The 22,213-nt window shown below is 40.7% G+C and overlaps 1 protein-coding gene across 3 annotated transcripts in view; it reads right to left on the bottom strand.

Annotated features, from left to right (window-relative positions):
- PHKB (phosphorylase kinase regulatory subunit beta) overlaps positions 1-22,213 on the bottom strand; it is a 297,465-nt gene that overhangs the window by 32,329 nt on the left and 242,923 nt on the right. For all 3 annotated transcript variants that reach the window (XM_056525638.1, XM_056525640.1, XM_056525639.1), the window contains 6 exons: positions 16,864-16,919; positions 12,785-12,878; positions 6,320-6,403; positions 5,914-6,018; positions 3,799-3,881; positions 3,619-3,709 (listed from right to left, as the gene is read on the bottom strand). In XM_056525638.1, coding sequence (XP_056381613.1) covers positions 3,619-3,709; positions 3,799-3,881; positions 5,914-6,018; positions 6,320-6,403; positions 12,785-12,878; positions 16,864-16,919 — 513 coding nt within the window. The remainder of the gene's footprint in view (positions 1-3,618; positions 3,710-3,798; positions 3,882-5,913; positions 6,019-6,319; positions 6,404-12,784; positions 12,879-16,863; positions 16,920-22,213) is intronic.

Consider the following 22,213-nt stretch of genomic DNA (forward strand, 5'->3'; position numbering starts at 1 on the left):
TTTCTTGTTTTTTTGGATTTTGTTCTGACAAAAACATGAAGTGTAATGACAGCATTATAGTTGTAGATGCCATTATTTAATCATACTGTGGTGTCCCGGCACCGTATTTCATACGGTGCCTTGGTTAGGGGGGTCCCCAAAGTCAGAGTCCCTAGGACTGTCGGGGTCTGCTCCCCTAGTTAGCCCCTAGTCACCCCTTGGTAACTTGATATTTATAAATATTATCATTGTAAATATGTATATTGTGTTACTCACTGGTTTAGCGTCGCAGGACCTGCGGGTCATGTGACTTGGTTCAGAACTCTATGGTATGTTGAAGGACCTTAGGTGGTTCTTGGGTCACGTGTTTCCCATAATGCCATGTAACGGTGAGTGACAGTTGTTTTGGACCAATCCAAAACGGCCAGCCCCTGCCCATATAAGGGAGCTGCGGCCATTGATCGCTCTCTTGGGTTGCTGACTCTGAATGAGGTAGGACCTCCGCAACTTTCAAGTACGTTTACTAGGCCAAAGCCTTGCGGCCTTGGCCTATACCACAGCGGTTATATAGATATAATTCCCCACTACTCTCTGCAAGATCACCGGACCTAAACGCACCCCTAAATCCAGCGGATCTATGCAATGGAATCTTCCTAAAGCTAAACTGAGCTTATCTGATCTCAACCAACTGTCAATCGCTGCTCAACTGTAAATAGACTTTGTTATCTGGACTATTATTACTATTGCCTGCTTCAGAAAAGCTTCAGTAAAAGTTCCTGCAAGTTTTCAGTTGACAGTGGTTGTGGACAATCCGTTTATTTCGCACTAACCTATCGCTCTTGGGAAGGGTGGCGATAGGCCCTAGCAAAATTACAGTATTTAACCCTCACCCTGGCGTCACGAGTGACAAGGGTTAACAGCGCCCTTTATAATCTAGAACAGCAACACCCCAACTACCCTACACCCCACCAAGGCACCACAATACTAAAACAAGAAACAGACAGGGCTCTGTAGTGTGATACCGTTAAATGGGGCTAGGGTGGTAAAAGTGATGCTTACCACACAAAGTTACACTCCACCAAGAGTAACAATGGATAGGAGCAATAAAAACAGGTGCCTGCAGCCGTTCCACGTCCAAATCGATATAAACCCAGAAATTATCCTCCAAAGTGTCGACGGGATTCAAAGGCGCTGGACACCCAAATGCAGGGATCTAAAGTTTATTCACCCATGATGCAACGCGTTTCACAGTAAGACTGCTTCATCATTGGAGGATACTTTCTGTGATTATTTAATCATATCTTTGCTTCTGGAAAAGCAGAATGACAACCTATAAAGCTGTACAGCTACAACTACAGCATTCTTGGTTACTGAATGGCAAACCTGCCTAAGCAATGATACACTCTCTACTTCCAAACTAAACATATGTATTCAGTAACTTGGTTTGACACAAATCTTGGTAAATCCAAGAGATGTTAATAGAACCGAGAGAAAAGGAAGAATTATAGGGGAGATTTATCAAATCCTATCTAGAGAAAAATTTGCTGAGTTGCCCATAACAACCAATCCGAGCACTTTTTTCATTTTTGAAAAGGCCTCTGAAAAATCTGATTGGTTGCTATGGGCAACTCAGCAACTTTTCCTCTGGACAGGCTTTGAAAAATCTCCCCTATGTCTTTTTGTTTTGCCTTTAGGGAGGTCACTTTAACATATATGGTATTTTTTTTTTTTTTTATCTTTCTTCTGCAACAGAAAAATCAACATATAAAACACATTCAAATTTTACAAAATTAAACTTTTTTTTTTTTTGCACAATGAAACGGCAGAAAGCAGCTGCAAGGCGCAGAGGGAATTGTTGCCAATGACTTGTCACTTATGTGAGATTAAAGTAACGATGAAGGGTTTGGAGCAATTCACAGGTTCTATAAATAAGTAAACAGAGCTAAAAGCGCAATGATTGTAAAACCAAGGAAACACAATCCTGTCAATTATTCAGACCTCGAGGATTCGGCTCCGTCAAAGTGCATCTCTGTAACCAGACTTAGGCGTACAACTGTAGCAGAGTGGAGTTCATTGTGTTATCTGGGCATCTATAAAAGGACTGCAAATGAACCTACTGCATTTGTTTAATAAATAACATTTCATGGAAAATTCAGTCCTGCTGGACAAGCATTTACCGTAATCGCTTCTTCAACACTTTATGTAATTTAGCAAATATGAAACTTCTACTTAGAGGAAATCATGACATGCCACCAATGCAGCAGACGTTTAAAAGAATAGCAAAACAGGGCTCTTATCTGTTCCAGGTAAACTTTGGTGACAATTAATATGACCACTATAAAAGCCTCTATAGAGGTTGCCACTAAGCTTACAATTTCCTTAAAGGGGTACTCCGGTGAGAATTTTTAATTTTTTTTCCAAATCAACTGGTTCCAGAATTGCAAGTTACTTCTATTGAAAAATCTTAATCCTTGCAGTACTTATCAGCTGCTGTATGCTCTACAGGAAGTTTAGTTGTAACTTTCAGTCTGACCACAGTGCTCTCTGCTGACACCTCTGTCCATGTCAGGAACTGTCTAGAGTAGGAGCAAATCTCCATAGCAAACCTCTCCTGCTCCGGACAGTTCCTGACATGGACAGAGGTGTCAGCAGAGAGCACTCAAGTTCCTCTGTAGCATACAGCAGCTGATAAGTAGTGGAAGGATTAAGATTTTTTTATCGAAATAATTTACAAATCTGTTTAACTTTCTGGCACTAGTTGATTTGAATTTTTTTTTTTCTACCGGAGTACCCATTTAAAGGGGTATTCCAAGAAAAAACTTTTTTTTATATATCAACTGGCTCCAGAAAGTTAAACAGATTTGTAAACTACTTCTATAAAAAAAAATCTTAATCCTTTCAGTACTTATGAGCTTCCGAAGTAAAGGTTGTTCTTTTCTGTCTAAGTGCTCTCTGATGACACTTGTCTTGGGAAATGCCCAATTTAGAAGAGGTTTGCTATGGGGCTTTGCTTCTAAACTGGGCGGTTCCCGAGACACGTGTCATCAGAGAGCACTTAGACAGAAAAGAACAACCTTAACTTCAGAAGCTCATAAGTACTGAAAGGATTAAGATTTTTTAATAGAAGTAATTTACAAATCTGTTTAACTTTCTGGAGCCAGTTGATATATAAAAAAGTTTTTCCCTGGAATACCCCTTTAAGGCATCTATAGGGTATCACTGGATGTCGCAGTACATAAGTAGACAGCTGCCTTTTTGTTATATCTGTTTCTAGAGAACGTAGGTGTCACATAAATTCTCGTCCATATCTGAGCAGAAGTGCCATTATCACTGTGTAGGCTTAGTTACAGCCTCTGAAGGTGGGGATGTTAAGGTGGCCATATTTGCTGATGCCCAGTTTTTCCAGTACCAGATATTACTGAGTAAAACTTTTTATCAACATAACACAAGATGACTTAGCAAGGTATGTGTCCTTATAGCTGCATGCATCTTTTACTATAAGTGCAGTCCCTAAGATCAACACTAAGGGACAGAGTTTAAACATAGGAGAGGATAGGGTGCTACATAAGATCCTTTGTTTAGACCCCAATTCCTATCTCCAGAGGGCCCAAATAAGAAATAAAGGAACTTCCCCCTTACCTGTAATCTGTCCACATGAACTTTGACCCCTGCCACATTTCCATTTTTAAAGGAGGCGAGCATATCCAGGATAGGGTTAAATCGGCTTCCGCTGTGGATCAGAGAAGGAACATGGGGCAGTGGTTATCAAGGATACAATGTTCAAATCTAATTATCCTAAATCTTGAGATCCTACTATACCGAATGTTATCCTCACGAATTAGCACCAGGAACAAAGGACGCCCCTTCATCTTCCAGTACTGCCGGATGAACTGCAGGGCATTCTGCAAAAAGGACAAGATCAAAACATCACCAAAACCACATAAAGACAGGTCTCAGCACTCCTTCCCCAAATGCCTCAACTTTTATCACTTCATGGTTTGCAGACTTTTTTTTTTATGTTTGGAGATGGATACTCCCCCTTATCCAAGGCCTTGTGTTATAAACTGTCCCATACTTAATAAATCTACTCTGAGAGTATACGACAGGATAATACAGGCTCATATCTGTCTGAGGACAATGCTTTACCATTATACATTTTAAGAGCTGAGGACTCAGGAGCAGGAATTAGAAAGTGCCCCCTCCAGCAGCATGGAGAGGGTTAAATGAGTTTTAGACATTTATCCCACACATTTCCAGCCTTGAGTTTTTGCAGTGCAGACCCATTTACTTCATTAACTTCCTTAATTGAAATAGTACTCTGCTATTTCCTTAAAAATGTTTCTATGCGTTGGAGACGGAATGGAGGCAATAAGTGCATAATTCATTTGGTGGGTAAAGGACAAGGATTTTAAGGCTGGCAGAAATATATTATTAAGTAGAAAACATGGAAAAGCTCAAGTGCTTTTATACCAAACCAATATCTGAGCAACGCAGGAGTAATTAAGGTCAGCATAAAATATCACGATACCAGCCATACATGTCACGATAACTATGTTCATCATTAACCCTAATTGCTATGTGTTAGAGCATAATCTATTTCTACATGGCTGTTGTTAAAGCAAATTGTTTGCCATCCAACCTTCCAAATTTTATACGACATTACATCCACAATGTCACATTGCCTTCACAGGAGTAAAGTGATCATCCAGCTTTCCCTCATGATAAATTTGTCTAAGGTTGCGGAATGGGAAACCGCCACTGTAGCTTTTATCCAGATCTGTTTGTCAGGAGCCTGGGAGCGATGAGTGATAACCCAGCTTTCCCAGAAAAAGATTTTGCTTATTATTATCCACAGCTGGTGAAGCATTATAACCTTAGAGGAATATATATTATATTTAGAGGATAGTATGAAGTAAGTTATCTCCTTATTAATGAACAAGCCTCGCTATGTAACAGTGAAGGCCAGAAGCGACTGTCTCAGCTAAGTCGTACAGGTAATGCACTCCTTGCTGCCTTAGAAATCAAAGATTAGTTACAAGTCTATTAGAAATCTATTACAAGTCCACATGGTTTGAACACCTTAAAGATTGAGTGTGAAAACACACTACTTGGTAGTCATTACAGGAGCGTGTTTTGCATGGTGGATTATTGGAATTTATGATACAGTGACCCCCCCGACCCACGATGGCCACGACATATGATCATTTCTCAGAGGCCATCACGTGTTGAAGGCAGCATCAACATACGATGCTTTTGTATGTCGGGGCCATCACATAAATGGCTATCCGGCAGCGCTGACTGCTTCAGCTGCCACGGGGTAGCCGTTTACGGTGCCCCGTGTGGTCCGCTGACGATCACTTACCTGTCCCCGGGGCTCCGTAGCGTCCTCCTCGGGATCCCCTGCATCGCCGGCCCTCTCCATCGTCTCCATCACGTTGCTGCGCACACCGTCCAGTCATCCAATAGGAGCGGCGTGCGTTGCGACGTGATGGCGGCGACGGAGAGTAAGTATGCCGGGGAAGCAGAGGCCTTGCCGGAGTGGCGGGGACACCCCAGGGACGTGGCAACAGCGATGGAAGGCGAAATCCAGGGCAGTGGTGACTGTCCGGAGCGGCGGGGTCACGTGAGTATAACCTTCAATACCAGTGGTCTTCAACCTGCGGACCTCCAGATGTTGCAAAACTACAACTCCCAGCATGCCCGGACAGCCAACGGCTGTCCGGGCATGCTGGGTGTTGTAGTTTTGCAACATCTGGAGGTCCGCAGGTTGTAGACCACTGTCCTATACATTACATTGCACGGATCCCTCAACATACAATGGTTTCAACAAACGATGGTCCATTTGGAACGGATTACCATCGTATGTTGAGGGACCACTGTATTATGCGAAGTGACACAACAAAATTGAGCAAGATTTATGCCCACATGTTTTACCTGAATGTCATCAATAAGCAGCATGACGTCCTGGGACATGTAGAAGTCACTCAGGTCAAACACGATAGGATAACAGACAACCGTTTTCCCAAGGATGCGATAAATCTGCAGCAGGAACAGAAGCGTGATCAGTGATTCCCATACAGACACAGAGCATACGGTGGGTGCACAATGGCTGCAGTATTCCTAATAGACATGACAGAGTGGAATCATTCACGGTAGCCTGATGTGAGTGATTATGCTCTGGCTGATATGTGACCAGTTACAGGATTTTGTGGAATATGCAGTGACAAAGCATGAGTGCACATAAAGCGTGACATCCACACAGAATCCAAAATTATTCAATGACACAAAAGAGCTCAGACACACGTTAACAGCGAAACAACATGAGACGTCACACACTGACCTTTGATGTTCCAAGGCAACCGATGGGTCTGTCCGGCCTTCCTGACAACCCCAGTTTCTCATGGACCCCCAGATGAAGATATGCCTGTTATTAATCACAAGAATTGTTTAGAGGACAGTAACTTTTAATCGATCACTAGTGAGTAGACTGCAGTGATATAATACAAGCATGTGGTGTTTTACATGCTGGGAGTTTCAGTTTCACCACATCTGGAAACAGGGGTATTAGAGGCTCAAGGGCCCTGATGCAAAACATCAGCTTGGGCCCCCATCCGGAACACATATTTTTTGGATACAAATGACTTATTGATTAACATTTATTAACTTCTCAAGGAGAAAGAAAAAATATATAATATATTATATTATATATATATATATATATATATATATATATATATATATATATATATATATATATTTATATATATTTTTTTTTTTTTGGGGGGGGGGGGGGGGGGGGGATAAATAATGCCAGAAAAAATACAATGTGTCTTCATTGGTGTTGTTTGGCATTTTTTTCTCCCCAATTCTTGAATAGAAATTCTTGAGTTACATGATGAAAGAAACATTTTTTGTGGCTTATTTTTCTGGCAATGTGAATGTAAGAGCCGCACACTTCACAGTCCTCACCCTCCAGCTTTTCTCCTTGTCTCACAGCTGGACTGCAGGCCACCCATAGTACTGCATTGATGGATCTTTATGATCCCTCAATGCAGCAGTGTATAGTGTAGCCCCCCTAGCTAAGTGTCCCGGTTGCAACTGCGACCTCTGTAGCTACACCACTGCTTGGAGACCCATAGGACAAAGAACTATTAACATAAATCAAAGAAGTGGGTGCCATACATAATACACAAACTTAATACACAAAGATAATATCTAGAGATAAAAGGAAAAGTAACTCTCATAATGATCTTATACACCTGGACACGGAATATAAATGTTCTGTAAACTGTATATTAAAAACTAATCTTTAAAGAGTACCTGTCATTAAACCATATTTTTTTCTAAACTAACTCAGATTTTATTCCCTGGCTACTCCTAACACTCCTCCTGCCCTTAAAAAAAAAAAATGTTTAAAATCTATGTATCATACCTTTCCCCCTGCTCACATTGTGTGAGATCCCAGCAGGAGAAAGTGGGCGTTCCCCCAGCAGGAGTGACGTCACTGAAGCCAGCGAGAGCTGTGCCTCGCCATGCCCCGCATGCACTTCCTGAGTTTGGTCTCCTGCCAGGCTGGGAGGAGACCAAACTAACTGTTTGACTTGTGCAGGGAACAGAACAGAGCCACCTAGTGGCTGTTTTTTCAATCACATTAAAAACATATTAAAGTTGAGAAATTTATCAGCAAGTAAATAGCAAAGTGTTGTATAATTACATAAGGAACAATATATTAAAAGTTTATTTTGGTTACAGGTACTCTTTAATGCGGCAGATTATCAGTATCATGAAAAACATCCACGCTCTGCATACAATACCGGGTCTAAATAAAATGGTTTACAATTTTTATGTAGATGAAGCATCATTTTGTATAATAAAAATTTCTGCAACTTTTTAATGGACTGTATATTCAACATTCTTGGGAAAATTCATGGTTACATCCAGTGATTCAAAACATATTCTCATAGATGAGGGTTGCTTCAATTGCATTCTATGTAAACGTCTTCATTTCAGACTGTTACATTTAACTGTATCAGTGCAGACTTTTTATGGTATGTTTACACTGCGGAATCTCCGCTTGCTGAAATCTGCGAGCGGAGATTCCTTCTGGCAGCCATCGCTGAAAATAATTCAGCTGTAGGACTGGGCGGCACTGCGCAGTCACCATTGACGGCTATGCAGTGCTTTCGGACTTCCACTGCTGAAATTCCCCAGTGTGAACGGGTCTCGTGGAAGACCCATTCACGCTGATGCTAATGTTCACTGCTCGTATCTCCACTTGCGGAATTCCGCGGAAATTATGCAGTGTGAACATACTCAAAATGTATAAAACAGTACACGATATAGATCTGCGCTGCTGATGTACTGAGTATAGAGCAGAATCTGCATTAAATTGCCGTACTTGACAGCTGACAGCTTTCATATCTGTGCCTCATTGTGTTCCTTTGGCAAACAGGCACAGGGAAAGAATCCACTACTCATTTGCAGGCACCAGGTTTTCCTGGGCTCTTTATTTGAAGCAGATTAAAAGCAGGGAATGGCGATTGGTAAAGCAGACGCCATTAAGCGTACTCCTTCTGAAGACAAATGTTTCTCGTGATTAATGGTCACTGCGTGGAAGACGACGAAACTGGAACATTAATCTTAAAGAAAACAGAATTGCAAATAAGTGTTTTCCAGAGAGAAGGAAAACATTATATAGAAGGAAAACATCAGATAGATAATAAGGTATCATGAAGTGGAGGAGAGAAGCGGTGCAGGCTATTTAGAGACGAGCGGTAAATCTTACACCATTTAAGAGAATGAAGGCTTTATGGCAGATGTATACCCACAATGTTTGTCATAGATTTCTATGCTGCATCTATCCCCTTTGCAGTCAATGAACAAAATCTTGCAAGCAGCAGGATATCTGTAAATATTCAGAATATTCGCTCAAGTTTCTGTTAGTAGGAGCCATGTAGACAGGGAAGAAGGGAGAGGAGGGGATGCATCTGCAGTTTCTCTGTATCTGACAGTTTCAGTGACACAACATGAGAGGGCACAACAGAAGGGAGAATTCTGATTGGCCCAGAGCACATAGCACCGTGATGACATTACACCAGGAAGAGCCTGTCCACTAAGAAAACACAAAGAGAATTAGCAAGAAAAATGCTGCAGAAAATAAAAATAACCAAACGGTGACACCTTAGAAAGCTTGTATGAGAATCAACAGCTGCACCATAGTCCATGGATTGTATCTCTTTCTCAAGTGAATGGGGCTGAGCTACAATGTGACAAAACTGCCACTTTACAAGAGTGGTGCTGTTTGCATGAAAAAAGCTGATCTTATTTATTTCTACACAATCCTTTCAATTTTTCACACATTTAGGTAAATCATACAATGAATGAGAAGTAGAATGTGTTGAAGACTTTGTCGCTACATCAATAAATGCTATATTCTAGATGTTGCCTTGTGATACTGAGATAAAGGTTGGAAACAAAAAGTCCCCTGGGTTATCATTAAGCCTTGAGGATGGCTGAACGAGAAATATGTTGTCATCTTAGGCACTGACTTAACTTCCTTCCTCTGCTCTTTTGACCCAAAGCACATGTTCATTTACCACACAAATGTCCAGACTGGCATCAGATAACAGACAGAGCTCCCTCGCATACAGTGAAACATGCCCCTAATTTCCATCTACTTGCATAATTTCATAAATGGTCCAATAAACCCTCCCTTGAGTGTCGAGGTGGTATCACTGTGTAACTACATAATTGGTTATTCAGGAAAAGCTGGGTGACAATGTAATTGAAGAACATCTACCACTCAGGAATGGGAAAGCTCTCTTATGAAAATACATTAGGAACCATACTAGTTGTCACTCAGCTTCCTAAAATGCAAATAATAAATGAGAAAATGATGGATTTGCAAAGATTTAACTGAACAAGGAGACTGATATTGCATCTGTTACTTAAATTACACCTGCTAAACTGCTGACATGGTCTAGCATGGACTCGCATTCATATTCAAGACATACTTTTTAAAGTGAATTTGGTACCATTATCCTGTATAAAGAACGTTTTGTAGATGGTCCATGAGTGACAGAGAAGTGTGGCCAGAGGCCTGTTATGCCCTAGGGCTGCAAGCCTTTCTCCTCTGATGTCATGCCCACTACTCCTGTTGACTGACACACAAGACTCGCCTGCCAGTGGAGGCTCTGTGTAGATTACCTATGAGCCTGGGGGTTTGTCAGACTCACCGTGTTTGCAGTAATATCTATTGGCGGCGCATGTGTGGGTAATCTAGCCAGACCTGTTGCTGGCAGGTGAACTCTATGGGTTAATCAACAGGAGAAGCGGGTGTGATGTCAGAGGAAATGCTATTTAAAATAGCATCTGTCCATATTTGATCCAGCAGCAGATGGCCGCCACTGGCTGTTTTAACTGTTCTCTGTAGCTATTCGTAGAAACAAAACCAAGCAGCAGCATTCAGACCCCTCTGAAGTTTAACCATATAGCAGAAGTATCTGGATACACAGTGTTTAGAGATGAGCGGACTTACAGTAAATTCGATTCATCACAAACTTCTCGGCTCGGCAGTTGATGACTTTTCCTGCATAAATTAGTTCAGCTTTCAGGTGCTCCGGTGGGCTGGAAAAGATGGATACAGTCCTAGGAGACTCTTTCCTAGGACTGTATCCACCTTTTCCAGCCCACCGGAGCACCTGAAGGCTGAACTAATTTATGCAGGATAAGTCATCAACTGCCGAGCTGAGAAGTTTGTGACAAATCGAATTTACTGTAAGTTCGCTCATCTCTAACAGTGTTTGCAGAGCAAGCAAAGGCCGATTAACCCCTTAAGGACTCAGCCCATTTGGGCATTAAGGACTCAGACAATTTTATTTTTACGTTTTGGTTTTTTCCTCCTCGCCTTCTAAAAATCATTTTTTTTATTCTGTGGGTCAAGACGATTAAAATGATACCCATGATTACATACTTTTCTATTATTTTACCACTTAAAAAAAAGCCAGAGTAGAAGCAAATCCCCATAGCAAACCTATCCTGCACCAGACAGTTCCTAAAATGGACAGAGGTGTCAGCAGAGAGCACTGTGGTCAGACAGAAAAGAAATTCAAAAAGAATGGTGCATATAGCAGCTGATAAGTACTGGAAGGATTAAGATTTTTAAATAGAAGTAATTTACAAATCTGTAGAAAAAATCTCAGCTCACATGGGACTTGCGCGGCTACCTCCAGACAGCAGAAAAACAATGCGAAAAAAGGCCAGAAAGTAGAAGCATAAAACTTGACTTTAATTAAGGAATCTTCCATATTAAAAACCTTCAGGTGGCATACAAACACGGACATGTAAAAAATACAAAAATATTGCACATGTAGAAAAAGAGAGAGGTCCCAAGCAATAGCTATTGCTTGGGACCTCTCTCTTTTTCTACATGTGCAATATTTTTGTATTTTTTACATGTCCATGTTTGTCTGCCACCTGAAGGTTTTTAATATGGAAGATTCCTGAATTAAAGTCAAGTTTTATGCTTCTACTTGCTGGCCTTTTTTCGCATTGTTTTTCTAATTTACAAATCTGTTTAACTTTCTGGCACCATTTTTTTTTTTTTTATATTCCATTTTCTTTATTGCAATCATAATAAATACAAATAATACAATACATAAAAAAAAAAAAATAACCAAACCCTTCCCCCCTCCCTCCATCCCTTCACCCCCCTCCCCCCAATACCCCCTACCAGCTAGGTTGTCTCCTCCCATTTTTTCCACTCATTTTCTATCCTTAACCCATTCCTTTTCCCCCTTTAGTAGATAGCCTCGTATCTTCTCATCTGCTCTATTGCATTCTGCCATTCACGACTCGATGGGCATTCTGGGGCAAACCATCTTCTTAAAAGTAATATTCTCGCCATTCCAAAAGATTTTATAATGACCCCATTTGTAGCATGCTCCCTTAGTCCAATCCCCAGAATAGCTGTTCTAATATCAAACTTTATCTTCATGCCCACACCATATGCCCCAGATCTGCCCCATCCATATGGCATTACGGACATTTAGAATCAACTCTCTTCCCTATCCTGTGTAAAAATAGAGGAGTATATGGTAGCCTATGGGCCAATTTTATCATCGAAATTCTATGGTTCCTGTTTAAGGATGACCGTGCAATGTTGGTAAAGACCTCTTCCCATTCCTCTACCCCTACCTGACCTATTTCTTGGGACCATTTATCTCTACTTTTTGGACCTGATTTTTCCAAAGAGGCTCTTACCAATCCCCTATATACTCTACCCAGCACATTTGTGTTTGAGGACCGTAAACCAAATATGTAGTCCATTAATGTATGTCTATCTATTCCCCATCTGGGGTTGTTTTTCTCTCTCTTGTACGCACTCTTTGTTTGTAAATATAGGAAATAGCTCTTCTGATTAATATTAAATTCTCTTTTTAATGTGCTCCAATCTTTTAACCTATTCTCTACCACTAAATCCTAAATCTAAGTACCCCCTTCTGGCACCAGTTTAAAAAAAAAATAATAATGTTTTCCAGGGGAGTACCCCTTTAAAGAGGCTGGTTTGAGTGCAAGATTTGCCATCTTCATTCATCGGCTGCTTATAACAAAGCGCCAAATTATGTCTCTATAATATAAGAATGAATCACTTGCTAATTACATTAAGACTCAAATATGTCAACATAATGAATGCAAATTTAGGGAAGCCTGGCTGGAAGCATGTGCCCCAGGAGAACCGCGTGTCCTCTTTACAGGAATAGCACATGGGTCAGTAATACAATGTGACAGTTGCTAAGTAACTCACCTTTACCAACTCCTGCTGTGGCCATATCTGGATAGGCTCCACCTGTTGTGGAGTCTGTGTCTGAATGCCATAAGTGTTCAAAAACACCTGTAACCTAAAAGCAAAAGATGTCACTTTAGAAACAGTAATAGTTATATTATTGTACATAAGAGGTTGTATTATGATAGTTATTTTCTTGTACATTGAGCAATATTATTGCATATATAATTTTACAGAGGGTAAAATAAGTATTGAACATGTTACCATTTTTCTCATATAATATATTTCCAAAGGTTCTAATGACACAAAACCCAATGTTTGGTAACAAACCAAGTAATCCATATATACAAAGAACCCAAAACTAATAAGCTCAGTAGTTAAGTTATATGTCATAATGTGTACACAGAGGAAAAAAGTATTGAATACATTAAGAAAGGGAGGTGTAAAAAGGCAGGAGAAGCCAAGACAACAGCTGAAATCTAACAGTAATTATAAAGCAATCCAGCCCTTTGTCAGTGCAAATTAAAGAAAATCTGTCCTACCTACTGGCTGGTAGTGCAGGTGACACTGATTAAAACTATACCTTTTGGGAGGCTGCATTCTGGAGAAATCTTTATTTTACTGAATATGTAAATGAGCAGTCTGGGGCATGGGCGGAGCTACGATCCCGGTCTTGGGCACAGTCACATCAGCGCTCGACCTGGCTTATCAATATTCACTTAATTCCCTGCTCTGCCTTAGTGCCTACTGCACAATTCAAAACTACAATTCCCAGCATGCCTGGCTATCTGTGCATGCTGGGAGTTGTAGTTTTCCTTTAATATCAGTTGGTATTATCCCAAATGATAGCCATCAAAAAGGTCTTAATGCCAAGGTGTCACACAAGACACATCTCATGATGGGTAAAAGCAAAGAACTGTCTTAAGATCTCCAAAACCAAATTGCTGGAAAACATAACGATGGGGTTGGTTACAGCCTCTGAATACTTCAGCGAGTACTATTGGGGCCATAATATGAAAGTAGAAAGAATCATTTCACCATAAATCTGTCTCTACTAGGTGCTCCTGGCAAGATTTCTGAGGAGTAAAAAGAATAATCAGAAGAGTTGTCCAAGAGCCAAGGACCACTCGTGGAGAGCTTCAAAAAGACATTGAATTAGCCGGTACTGTTGTCTCAAAGAAAACAGTAAGTAATGCATTTCTTCGCCATGGCCTGTATGCACACTCACCATGCAAGACTTTGTTGCTGAATAAAAAGCATGTTGAAGCTTGTTTAAAGTTTACTGCACAACATTTAGAAAAGCCAGTGAAATACTGGGAGAGAATATAGTGTGGTCAGATGAGAGCAAAATAGAACTGTTTGGATGCCATAATACACACCATGCTTGGAGGAGAAACGGCACTGCACATCACCCTATAAAAAGTGAACTTTGGAGGTAGAAACCTCATGGTGTGGGGCTGCTTGTCAGAAAATAATACTGGGAAACTTCATATAATTGAAGGAAAGATGAATGGGAACATTTATCAAGACATTTTTGACCAAAATTTGCTGCCATCTACCAGGATGATAGAGATGAAAGAAGGGTGGACATTTCAGCAAGATAATGATCCCAAGCACACTGGGGAGATTTATCAAATCCTGTGTAGGGGGAAGAGTGGTGCAGTTTCCCATAGCAACCAAATAGCTACTTTCATTTTTTTCAGGCCTCTTTAGAAATGAAAGAAGCGATCTGCTTAGTTGCTATAGGCAACTGCACCATTCTTACTCTGCACAGGTTTTGATAAGTCTCCCCCACAGTCTAAGATACTCTCAAATGGTTTTAAAGAAAGAAAATAAAGCTGCTAGAATGGCCCAGCCAATCCCATTGAAAATCTATAGAAAGAGGCCACGGAATCTTCAGTATTTCAAGACTGTGTTTGTGGAAGAATGGGCAGCAATCTTACCAGAGCAATGCATGCGACTAGTTTCTCCATAGAGGAGAGGTGTCTTTAAGCGGTCATTGCCAACAAAAGCTTTTGTATAAAGTATTAAATATCAGTAAGCATGTCCAATAGTTTATCCTTGTGCTCATTCACATTACTACACACAACTTAATTTCTGAGCATTTTTGTTTTGGTTTCTTTGTATGCATAAATTACTTGGGATGTAACCAACACCTGGTGAAAATGTTATGTGATAAGCACCTTTGGAAATATATTTAGTGAGAAAAATGGTGATTTAAAAAAAAAAAAAGGAAATCTTTCATCAGTGTCACCTGCACTAACTTGTGACTACAGACAGTTAGAATGGGTGACACTAATGACAACCATACTTACCTGATCCCATTCCGTTCTCCTGCTATCTTTCACTGTATTTTCCTTTCCATGGCCGAGCATAGGCGGAGCTTTCTGACATTACCGCTGCTACTTCTCTGCTGGGTTTCACTGCTAGCAAACAGGAGCTGTGACGTCAGGAAGCTCTGCCCATGGTCCAAGTTGGCCCCGTACCAGAAGATACGGAGGAAGATAGCAGGAGAACGGGAACGGGATCAGTAGTTATATTGTTGTATATGGGGCAGTACTACAATACTTATATTATTATACATAAGAGGCAGAATTGAAGCATTTATTATTGGTGTACACGGGGGAGGCATGATAGTAGTTATATTGTAGTATAGCACCCTGCTTTATTATTAACAACAACGATGATAATATAATACTTTCCCCATGTACAATAATAAAATACCTACCCCATGTACAATAATAATATAATACCTCCCCATGTACAATAATAAATACTTTAATACCTATGTACAATAGCTCTTATGTAGTATACTACCCCATGTGCAAGAATATAACTACTATAATACTGGCCCCTATGTACAAGAATATAACTACAATAATACTATAATACTGCTCCCATTGTTGTATAGCACCCTGCTTTATTATTATTAATAATAATAATAATAATGATAATATAATATCTTTCCCATGTGCAAGAATAATAATAATACCTCCCCCATGTACAATAATAAATATTTTAATACCTAGCTACTATGTAGTATACTACCCCATGTGAAAGAATATAACTACCATTATACTGCCCACTATGTACAAGAATATAACTGCTATGATTTTACCTCCTATGCAGAAGAATATAACTACTGTCTCTTATTATTTTATTATTATTATTTTTAAAGCAGGGCACTGTACAAGAAAAACAATACAAGGAAATACTATAGTTATTACATTCTTGTACGTAGGTAGTAGTTTTACAGTACTTGTGATCTTGTTCATACAAGGCAGCATTATAGCAGTTATATTCTTGCACATATGGGCAATATTATATTGGTAGCTAAATTGTTGTACATGGGTAGCAGTATTATTGTAGTTAAAGGGGTACTCCTGTGCTAAACATCTTATACCCTATCAAAAGAATAGGGGATAAGATGTTAGATCGCAGGGATCCCACCGCTGGGGACCCCCGCAATCTCTTCTGCAGCTCCCCCGTTTTTCAGCTGCACAGAGCGAGGATCGCTCTGTGGCTGATGACGGGCGGCGCAGGGGATGGAGTTTTATAATAGTTATAGGGGAGTTTTTTAATAGTTTTAGGGGAGGTTTATAATAGTTATATTACACAGGAGCAGTTTTATAGTAGTTATGTTTTTTTACAGTCACTTTTATGTGCCCAAAGACCAAGTGACGAGGATGGTCTCCATGGTCTCAAATATACAGTATATAGCTTTAGACTACAAGAGCATGAGTTATGTGTACAGTTGTATTATTTTGGGAGCTAAGTAAATTTTGTTGGAGGATTAGATTGGCTTGAATGTATATTTAGCAGTGATGATAAAATGTCCTAAACACTTGTTACGGAATTCTTTTTTAAGGTGCAAAACCTCACAAATCTGAATCATTGCAGTAACTTCAGTAGATAATTTAATGGGTTTCCTAGCAACAAGATAGAAGGAAGATAGAAATCCTTGCAGTTTGCTAAGACAAGTTACCTTGATTGAGGTGTGAACTGCACACGATCAGATACAGATATATAATATTTATGAAAGATCCTAAACTACTGTAGAAGGTGTATAGTGCTATATTACAAGAAGATTGTAGTCTTACCGCTGGCTCTCTGCTATTAGGGCTACATGTATCATTGTGTCATTGTCCATTGGCCCCTGAAAAAGAAATCAGTCAACTGTGTAAGTATATAGAGGAGCAATAACTTATCACTATTATTACAAATTATCACAAATACTCACTATACTATTACTGAGGGATCAGTTATATGCTGCTCATAGAAGTCTCTGAGGGCAAGAATTAGAGAGAAAAGTTCTAGGTGGACATTCCGTGTGTAGTTGGCGCTAGGACCGCTCAGAAATGCACAGTCTCCATAGACGGCGATGCATTTCCGAAGTGATTCTACTGAAAGAATAAACATACAGCAGAAAAGTCCCGAGAGACAGCACTGGACCACTCGGCTGTGCCTGTACCTATCTGGAGGGCCAATCCAGAATCACAACAATCCAAGAAGAGATGTACAGCTGTCTCCGGCTTGTGCTGTACATCTCTTCTTGGATTGAAAGAATAAACATGTTCATTCTTTCTGTAGAGCCTGGAATTTGAATTTCCACTGCAGAGTAAAAAAAAAAACATGTACTATAGAGAGGCTCAGGAACAAGTGAAAATTACAAATTAATTCAGAAGAAAAAAAAAAACAGACATGGTTGCAGATCTACATCTTGCACAGTGATCATAAGCTTCTCAGCATAAATTAAACTAACAGGTTGTTAGTATACATGATGATCATAAAGTGCAAGCCCACTAGCCACGTCATGGCCACCTGTATGTAGCGGGTCCCTAGCATAAATAAAATGGTGCAGCGCTGGGTGGCAGCCATCACCGCAGCAATGCGAGTGCCCATAGTGTAACAACCCAGTGGCAGGGCAGCCCTAATGCTACCTGACCTAGCCCCAGGCTCTGGGCAGCGTCACCCCACAGACACCGTGTCAGGACAGCAATGGTCACCGTGCAGCACCAGTGTGGACAGATGGCAAAAACCACACTTACCATGTGCCCCCAGTCAAAGGACTAAAAGCCTGCTTGAAAAACAGGGCCCTATGCAGTTTCCTGCCATTGCTGCTGTGGTGCTTTGTCTGTGGGATAGTGTGGCCCACTGCTGGGGGCCTGCTCAGCCACTGGGTCGTCCTTGGCTCTGTGTTCAGTGGCAGTGGTTGCCACCCAGCGCTATGTCAGCGTTTGTTTAGGGACCAAAAAGGCAACTGTTGCTGTGGTGCTTTGTTCATGAGGTGGTGGGGCCCAGAGTCAGGGCTTGGTCTGGCAGCAGTGGGGCTTTGCATGTGCAGTTATGTTCTGTTTCTCTATTTGTGAGTTACATATGTATTCTGTTCCTTCTTTTATTTTGTTTTTCCATGGCCAGCACTCCACTACCCCCCCCCCCCCCCAATTCAACCCAGGCGTTTTTAAGCAAGGGACTGCATAAGGGCTTTTTCCTAGCCTTCTCCCAGCCCTCTGGCAGGGAGGACATGGTAGGGGTAGGTGTTCGCATTGGTGTGGTGCTCTGCAGTGGCCATTGTTGCCGTGGTGCTTTGTCTGTGGGGTGGTGTGGCTTAGAACCGGTGGCATGGTCAGGCAGCAGTGGGGTTGCCTGGCCGCTGAGTTTCTCCCCCTGTGGGTTTGGTGTCACAGCAGTCACCACCCAGCGCAACGCCAGTGTTAACTTAGGGACCGACTCTTATCAGATGGCCTTGACGTGGCAAGTGGGCTTGCATGTTTTGATCAAAAGGTACATCAACAAACTGTTATTTTCTGAAATTATGCTGAGAAGCAATTAGATCATAGTACAAGTTGTGACTGTGCGGCCATGTTCTATTTCTCTATTTGTGAGTTAAAATTACAGATGACAACTGCAAATCTTGTGAAAATAACCATAAACAAGTTATTTGCTTGACTCAAATAGTCAATTACAGACATATATGATAACATGAAAAGTTGGCTGAAACCACAGATGCACATTAAGCTTATTAACTTTATTAAAAGATTAGAACATGAATATTCTTATATCTGAATTATTTACAACTATTAGGTATTTATCACTATGATGCTTTTAGTCTGGGTCATTAGATCCAATCTAACTGTTATACCTATGCTAAAATGTGGTAAAATAATAGATATCTGAATAAGGCCTTAAACATATGTTGGACCAAACTTCCCAATTACAGCGGGATGGCATCTTGTACTAAAAATAATAAATAGGGACAAAATAAGGATAAGAGATGTGTCAACAGCAGCTTGTTGATGGTTTCCTTAGAATAATCATACTTTTAACCGGCACAATATTGCAATTTCACTATGACAGAATTGTCATTTCTTGCTTCATTATAGTTTTAAGCTGTTCTGCAGCCATGCTTTACACTGAATCTGTGCTTGTTTATATTGGCTGCTGCGTATAAGTGCAATCACTACATTACATGGAGAGATGATTATTAAATTCAGGAGACTGAAACATTAGTAAAAAAAAAAATAAAGAATAAAGGGCCTCAACAGTGAAAGGAGTATCAGTGGGGAGTTGTGCTTAAAACAAGTTCTCTTAAAATATATTATTGCATAATGGTTCTGTGAGGTTAGCATCTCCCATAGGTTGATTTTTTTTTCAATACAATATGGCTGTGATATGTTTTCTTTACATGTAAATTTCCACCTCCTCTCTGGAAAAATGTTTCTATTAGATTTAGTGCTAATTTGAAGAGTGATCCCTGCTATTAATAATGTATGAGCCATGCAACTAATGTCTTCATGATGAGGAGAAGATCTACAGCAGCGCCAGTGGTAAGATGGCAAGCAGCGTTCCAGGCAGTGGCAGTAACAATGTCCTTAATTAAATAATGCGGGCATCCTAGCCCAGACTATTTCCCTGCTAATGCATTTCTTTTCAACACGACCAAGAACCATTAATCTCCTGGACAGCACTAGGGCTCCTGAGGGCCGAGCAGCTGTCTTTTGGGAAAGGGCGGGGGTGCTGATGGGGAGCAAATTCATTGTATTAGTTCAGTTTCTACAGCATGAACAAAAAACACCAGTACATGTGTTTATGCTAATAATTGGAGAGGCGAGGGAAGAACAATGCAAGGAGAGCAAAAAATAGACCTTAAAGTGGTACTCCGGTGGAAAACTTTTTTTTTTATCAACTGTCCAGGAACTGTCCAGAGCAGAACAGGTTTGCTATGGTGATTTGCGCCTGCTCTGGACAGTTCCTGACATGGGCAGAGGTGTCAGCAGAGAGCACTATGGTCATAACAGAAAAGAAATTCAAAAAGAAAATAACTTCCTGTGGAGCATACAGCAGCTGATAAGTACTGAAAGGATTCAGATTTCTATAAAGAAGTAATTTACAAACAGATTTGTAAATTACTTCTTTATAAAAATCTGAATCCTTTCCGTACTTATCAGCTGCTGTATGCTCCACAGGAAGTTAGTTTCTTTTTGAATTTCTTTTCTGTTATGACCATAGTGCTCTCTGCTGACACCTCTGTCCATGTCAGGAACTGTCCAAAGCAGGCGCAAATCCCCATAGCAAACCTGTTCTGCACAGTTCCTGACATGGACAGAGGTGTCAGCAGACAGCACTGTGGTCAGACAGAAAATAAATTAAAAAAGAAATGAACTTCCTGTGGAGCATACAGCAGCTGTACTGGAAGGATTAAGATTTTTAGATAGAAGTAATTTACAAATTTGTTTAACTTTCTGCCACCCTGGGGCCTTTTCCTTAAATTGTATGATAGTTACCCAAATGTAACAATTTCAGTGGGATTGGTCATCCCTTTAATGTATATAGGGGGAAATATATGTCAGGGGAAAGAAGGATCTGCATGTTGGCATGTTGTCCTGGGGTCCAACTGCTCTCTTATTACACCACTACTTTCTGGATGTAGGCTCCTGCTCTTCTTTTATTACTATACTTCTAGCCCTTCTCTCTTACTGCATTACTACTTACATTCCCAGGTCATGCTTCTCTTATTACATTACTTATTCCAGTTCTCGGTCATGCTCTTCTCTTATTAGATTACTTCTTCCAGGCCCAGGAAATTTTACTCTCTTGTTACTTCTTCCAGTTCCAGTCCCAGCTCTTATTTTCTTCGAGTCCTAGGTCATGCTCCGCACTTATTACATAAGTTCTTCCAGTCCGAGGTTACACTCCACTTCATATTACATTATTTATTTTAAGTCCCACATCATGTTCCTCTCTTATTAATTCTTCCAGCCCTGAAACATGCTCTCCTCGTATTACTTTTTCCAATTCTAAGTCATTCTCCTAACTTATTACTGTAGTCCTTTCAGCCCTAGGTAATTTTTCTCCCTTAAACATCTTCCACTTTCAGGTCATGCTCTTCTTATTACTTTCTCTAGTTCCAAGTCATACTCTTCTCTCATTACATTACTACTTCCAAATTTAGGTCTAGGTTCCGGTTCCTGCTTATTCATTATAATATTCTTACTTTCAGTACGGGTTAGGGTCCTACTTCTTTATTATTACATTACTTTTTCCAGGCCTGAAGTCTGTCTTTATTCTTATTACTTCTTCCAGTCCTGACATCCTGTTCTTCTTATATCACATTATTAAGACATACTAAGACATCTTCTCCCCTATTCAAAGCATAGGGGATAAGATGTCTGATCGTGGGGGTCCCGCTGTCATGCCCTGCTCCCTCAATGCAAGTCTATGGGAGGGAGCGTCACACCCTCTCCTTGCATTGAGGGGGTAGGGCATGACATCACAAGGGGGCAGAGTTGTGACATCACAATACGCCGGCCCCGTGGTCGCGAGGCCCCAGACATTGAGCGATCATTGCTTCATGCCTCTGAGACAGGTGGGTGTTGCATGAGAGATTGCGTGGGTCTCCTGCAGCGGGACCTCCCGCGATCAGACATCTTATCCCCTATTCTTTGCATAGGGAATAAGATGTCTTAGCACTGGAGTACCCCTTTAATTCCAGTACTGGGTCTGGGATCTTTCTCTTCACTTATCATATTATCATCAGGTATGGAGCCCTCTGTTTCTCTTATTATATTACTACTTCCAGTCTCAGATCTGGGGTCCTGCTACTCTTATTTCATCTTGCAATCCTGGGTCTGGGGTCCTGATCCTCTCTTTACATTAGCTTTTCCAGTCACAAATCCTTCCTGTACTTTTTGTATTATTGGGCTGCCAACTCTATTACAAGCAGGATGAAGTTTGAGTTTATACTCCAAGATGAGACTTTATCAGAAACATGAAAAACACTAGAGAAATAAAATTGCAGCTCTGGTTTGAGACACTATATTTGCAATGGAATTTCATGGATGGATGGCTGCAGCTGTTTTATCAGACGCCAAACTATCGTTTCCCGGTCTACTTATTCTTGAAGACCTTGTGGCTGGCATATTGTTGTGCCGGTTCAGCTTCCTGCTAGAT

This window comes from Hyla sarda, chromosome 6 (assembly GCF_029499605.1).
Source record: "Hyla sarda isolate aHylSar1 chromosome 6, aHylSar1.hap1, whole genome shotgun sequence".
Classification (NCBI taxonomy): Eukaryota; Metazoa; Chordata; class Amphibia; order Anura; family Hylidae; genus Hyla; species Hyla sarda.